Here is a 6,123-nt window from a genome sequence, read left to right on the forward strand (position 1 = left end):
CAGAACTGTTTACTGTCAACAGCCATATTCCTGCTTATCTACAACAATAGAACAATGAAATATTTAGCGTGGATTTGTTCTTATACATACATCACATAATGCGAAAACTGCTCATCCACTCAGATTTATATGTCTTTATATGCTCATTATTGATACCCTGAGGATTAATTAAAATAATAAGTTATGCTGTATCCTGCTAATAATCAGGTTCACCAAATTCTTTAATTTTTGTAATTGCCAGAATTCATAGAATGCTGAAGAGATGGACAGCCCACCTGAGGATGGCATCTTCTGTGCACCGCTCCTACATATGGTGCAGCCATAAACAGTTGTAGGAATGTGTTGATGCAGAAAACAGGAATCACACACTGAATGATGGATATTCTCTTTGTCTTTCCGTCTGACTAAGCATTCCTGCACCCAGACACAGACACATCATGGCACTGCGAGGGTGCACAGCCCCAACCAAGAGGAAACATGGTACAGGCAGAAGTCCTGGCCACTAATATCACGACATTAGGTGCAAAAGGAATTACAATCGCGATATGAGAGTGTGAGTGTACAGCAAAAAGGGCAGGGTGAAAATTAAAAACACAGACTGAAATCCACCATAGAAAAATTGAATGATTATATAAAGCTATTCATGGTAAATAAGGGGGAAATACAGACAGGATGATAGCAATAATGGATCCGCAAGATTATATGCTAATGATAAAATCTGGCTTATTGATACACATAGCATAGAAAGTATTATTATTATTATTATTATGTTAATTATTAATACTATTTTATGTATTGTTGTATTATTATTATTATTTATTAGATTCCTTCACACCAGCTTAAGGAGCAGAATTGCATAAAAAACTACTTTTTTTCACAGTTTATGTAAAATTGCCTCAATATTAATAATAATAATAATAATAATAATATTATTATTATGTTGCTTAGTCTTAAAATATGGATGTACCAGAGGGTATGTAGGTATATAAATAAATATATATATATATATATATATATATAGGCTTGACAAAGGTTGTCAGGAACTGAAACGTTGCCACTTGGTGTACTAAAGACCACATTTTCCACCCAAAAAAACTGGAGTGCTGCCTATGCTTTTCATCTTTTTGATTATTTTTGTTTATGTGTTTATTTATGTATATATAACGCAATATATGAGATTATATACATATTTTTATTCTTTTTATATATATATATATATATTTAATTTTATATATATATATATATATATATATATATATACATATATAGCTAAATGTACATCCATAGTAGAAAAAAAAATATAATAATAAGAAACATGATAATAAAATAGGAATAATAATATATTCTAATAAGAAAAATATAAGATTAATTATAAAATAATATAATAAATAAGAATAATATTAATCATTAATTTTATTATTATTATTATTATTTTATTTTTGTCAATGTGGTAAAATTAATCTGGAAATTACAATTTACACCCGAGTATTTTAATATATCTTAAATAAGTATGGGAAGTATATATTCTAAAATAAGGTGACATTTTATTTTTATTCTAGGCTTGATCTATCCCATTTCAAGCCAGTTCCTATGATTTCTATAGGTTTAATAAAATTAAAAAAAAACAACCAAACTTTCTTTAAAAAAGGGAATAGTTCTACGAAGATAAAATAATTTACAGATGTACAACTTGTTTCTATTGGTGCAGTCAGGAAATAATATATATTTATTTTTAATAATTATATTATAATTGTATTTATATATAATAATATAGATTTATTTATTTTTATTTTATTTTTTTAAACCCTGACCATCACACCTCTGATTGATGTTCTGATCATACTTGTTTAGTAACCAGTCTCTGGAATTCAATGTAAAACAAAACGGTTTTTTTTTTACAATTGAAGAAATAATGCTCTTAAAGTAGGAAAGAATTCTCAGCACATATTTTATTTGAGCTTCTTCATTGGATCCATAGATTTGGTGCACATGCGTCTACAAGTCACCTGCGCACATACAGACAAGCAAAGGAAGTCTAACATTGGCAATCCTTTAAATAAATCATCATATAATATATAAAAAAATGAAAGGAGAAAAAAAAAAGAAGCAAAAAATAATATTATAACAGCGTCTTTTTTTCCAACATGAAATGCCCACTGGATGTATATAGGGCAGGCGCTCAGACACTTGGCAACTTGGCATTAAAGGCGTCATCAAGGTCCCCAAAACAAAGGTGATAAAGCCTTACAGTCTTCTTCTACACAGTGAGTTCTCATCAATAATGTAAGGGGCAGTGTGACATTAGAGTCAGCACTCCCTGGTGTTGTGACAGCCCCAGTGTGTTGTCCCTGTGGCCACGGCTGTTCTGCTTAGTCAGGCACTGTTCTGAGTTTGATCTCCTGGTTTTTGCTGCGTTAAGTATGCCCCATAGGTCAGATGTCACATTCACTGTCGCTGGATGTGATGGAAATGGCAGAGGTGGCCGCTTTGCTGGACAGGCTAGCTGCAGGACTTGAGGCTGAGCCCAACTGTTCCCCTCTCTCGTCTGGGCCCAATGAGCGTCCAGATCCCTGGGACAAGACCTGCTGCTGCAGTCTGACAAAACAAAACAGGAAGGGACAGTCACCATAAGCCACAAGAACATCATTCAAAGTGTGAGAGCACATCTCTACATCAGAGCGCCCTAAACCCACAACTGGTCAATGACGCCCACAACACTGATCTGTGTGCGCCCCCCAACTTCTTTAGGGAATTATTTTTCATCTATAGTTGTGCGTGTGTTTTATAAACAATTAATAATTCAAGGTCCCCTACAATTTACCAGGTCACTTTGGTTGGTTCTGATTCTATGATTCAATGATCTATATATATATATATATATATATATATATATATAAAAAAAAGCATGAGGATTCTGCGTCACAGTTTACTGTGCACAGAGCCATAAGTGGCCTGTAAAAAAAACCACCCACAGACATATGTGCAGTGTGTGTCATTGACCAGTATTGTATATAGGACATTCATCAAGTGCTCCGTGGTCATTAGGAACCTTCATGCTCATGTGTGCAGCTATAAACATAGGATACATACAGAAATACATATCTACAGACAGGGCTTACAGCAGGATACGTACTGGTCTGCACGCTCATTTGATACATCTAACAAGATTAAATAGATCATTGTATCATTCTAGACATTGACACCTTAATTACCAGAAAATACAAAGACATCAGGTTTAATTCTATCTTCGAATCTATCTATCTATCTATCTATCTATCTATCTATCTATCTATCTATGGTATCTATCTATCTATGGGCTCTATCTGTCTATGGGATCTATCTATGTATCTATCCATGGTATCTATCTATCTATCTATCTATCTATCCATCTATCTATGGGATCTCTCTATCTATCCATCTATGGGATCCATCTATGTATCTGTCTATCTATGGTATCTATTTATGGTATGTATCTATTTATGGAATCTATCTATAGATTCTGTCTGTCTATCTATCTATCTATCTATCTGTCTATGGTATCTATCTACGGGATCTATCTGTCTATCGGATCCATCTATGTATCTGTCTATCTATGGTATCTATCTATCTATCTATCTATCTATCTATCTATCTATGGTATCTATTTATTTATGGAATCTATCTATCTATCTATCTATCTATCTATCTATGAATGTATATATCCCTCTATCTATCTATCTATCTATCTGTCTATAGTATCTATCTATGGGATCTATCTGTCTATCGGATCCATCTATGTATCTGTCTATCTATGGTATCTATCTATCTATGGTATCTATTTATTTATGGAATCTATCTATCTATCTATCTATCTATCTATCTATCTATGAATGTATATATCCCTCTATCCATATATCTATCTATCCATCCCTCTATCTATCTATCTATCTATCGATCGATCGATCGATCTTTCTTTCTTTATATCTATCTATCTATCCATCTATCTATGGGATCCATCTATTTATCTGTCTATCTATGGTATCTATCCATGGTATCTATCCATCTATGGTATCTATCTATTTATGGAATCTATCTATCTATATATCTATCTATATATCTATCTATGAATGTATATATCCATCTATCTATCTATCTATCTATCCATCTATCTATGGTATCTATCTATTTATGGAATCTATCTATCTATGAATGTATATATCCATCTATCTATTTATCATAGCTATCTATCGTATCTATGGTATCTATTTATCTATATATCGCTGTCATATCTGTATATCTATCACTGTCATATCTATCTATCTTTCTATTTATTTATCTATATCTTTCTGTTACATTTCTTTCATTTCTTTATTTTATTTAGCATTTTAGTTAAAAACTAACACTACATGTCTATCTTTCCATATAGTATTTTCTTTCTCTCTCCTTCTTTCATCGTTTAATTAAAACCTATCGTTATCTTTCTTTTCCTTCCTTTTGTTTTCTTTACTTTTAATTCTTTCTCTAAAATGTATCTATCTCTCTATCTCATATCTATCTCTGTATATATCTACCCCTGTCGTATCTATGTCCATCATATCTATTTGCATGTAAATAGCATTAGTGCTAGAAGTATGTGTGTATATATATATACATATATATATATATATATATATATATATATATATATATATATATATATCTATGTACTAAAATTGTGCCGTAAATAGATAGAAACGTGTCACTGTGTAAAGCCAGGATCTAACAATTGAGCCAGGCTGCATAGATGTAATTATAATATGAATTTTAACCATTCATAATAAATTCATAAATATGTTAAAAAATAACCCAATAAAAAATATAATACATAAAATATATATAGCTGTGAATAAAACAACAACCAGAAACAAACAGGCGTTTAAATCTAATTAAAATTGTTCCAACACTCCTGCACATATAACAATCCTAATGCCATAATAAAGTACACATACTTTAAAAAACATGATTTAAATGTCCGAAAAAGCTAAGCAGGGTGGGAATAACATATATTGTAATTTAAATAATTATATATTCACACTAAACAATAACAAAAATATAAATGTCAACAATGATGTCCCGATGTGTCCTGGTTGGTACAAACCTGTTCTTGGCTGCTGCTGCTCGGTCTCTTTGCCTCCGATTTTTGAACCAATTTCCTACTTGTGTTGGGGTAAGTCCAGTTGCCTGGGCCAGTTCTCTCTTTTTGCTGGGATTTGGGTATGGGTCTTGTAGATACCATTCCCTAAGCAAATGCCGTGTTCGTTCTTTAAAGCAGTGTGTCTTCTGTTCTCCATCCCAAATAGTTCTGGGCAGAGGGAACTTCTTCCTTACTCTGTACTTGTCAACTGGACCTAAGGGTCTCCCCCTTAGTTTCTCAGCTTCCTGATAATGAGCTTCCAACCACAGTGCTTGCAGTTTAGTATGGGAATCCTTGGTGAATTTATGGTTTTCCAAAATGTGATACAGTTCTCTAAAGTTGCCTGTGTGGAAAGCCACGATGGCCCTGGCACGTAGTACAGACTCATTTTTATTAAGAGCCTCACAAGCTGCAGGAGCCACTGGCAAAGACCAAAGAAAACGACCCAATCGCTCAATATCCCCGCTTTCCTCCAGGGTCTCACACACCCCAGCGACTTGCTGGGGGCTAAAGTTCAAAATAGGCAGCTGAAACATTGAAGCCGCTTATCTTTTTTTCTGTTTGTATTTGTCGCAAATGCTTTGACGCAGAATCCAACACAGACAAGGAGACACAACACGAGGCGGAAGGCGCAGCCTCCTCCTTGGAGACGATGATCTCTTGGATGCACTTGCTAACTCCAAGAGCCAAGCTTAGGTATCACAGCCGATCTGCTGTTAAAGGGAAGAAGCTGCCCTGAGCCAACAAACGATTTTCTATTGGACTTGGCAGATTGGCTGCTGGGTTGCCATGGCTTCTTGTCAATCAGTGTCAGCCTTTGCCAATCAAAGGAGAGGGAGAGGGAGATGTTTCAGCACCTCCCAGGGCTCGACAGCGCCCAGCGCGCTACTGTCCCCAGTGCGCAGGGAATGCGCATCACATCCATGCTGCCTGGACCGTCTCTGTGACCCCCCACACATTGCTTATAGAGA

The 6,123-nt window shown here is 34.4% G+C and overlaps 1 protein-coding gene across 1 annotated transcript; it reads right to left on the reverse strand.

Moving 5' to 3' along the window:
- Positions 1–1,924: 1,924 nt before the first annotated feature.
- Positions 1,925–5,859, reverse strand: SIX6 (SIX homeobox 6). The gene is made up of 2 exons (XM_075329549.1): positions 5,117–5,859; positions 1,925–2,595 (listed from the first exon to the last, which is right to left on the reverse strand). Exons 1-2 carry the CDS (start codon positions 5,686–5,688, stop codon positions 2,433–2,435), a joined length of 735 nt encoding a protein of 244 aa, XP_075185664.1. The 5' UTR covers positions 5,689–5,859; the 3' UTR covers positions 1,925–2,432.
- Between the last annotated feature and the right edge of the window lie 264 nt (positions 5,860–6,123).

Source organism: Anomaloglossus baeobatrachus, chromosome 12, assembly GCF_048569485.1.
Source record: "Anomaloglossus baeobatrachus isolate aAnoBae1 chromosome 12, aAnoBae1.hap1, whole genome shotgun sequence".
NCBI lineage: Eukaryota > Metazoa > Chordata > Amphibia > Anura > Aromobatidae > Anomaloglossus > Anomaloglossus baeobatrachus.

Coding starts and splice junctions, on each gene's coding strand:
- SIX6 (XM_075329549.1), bottom strand. CDS start 5,688: ATGTTTCAGCTGCCTATTTTGAACTTTAGCCCCCAGCAAGTCGCTGGG. Junction 2,596..5,116: donor GCAGCAGCAGCCAAGAACAG/GTTTGTACCAAC, acceptor TTGTTTTGTCAG/ACTGCAGCAGCAGGTCTTGT.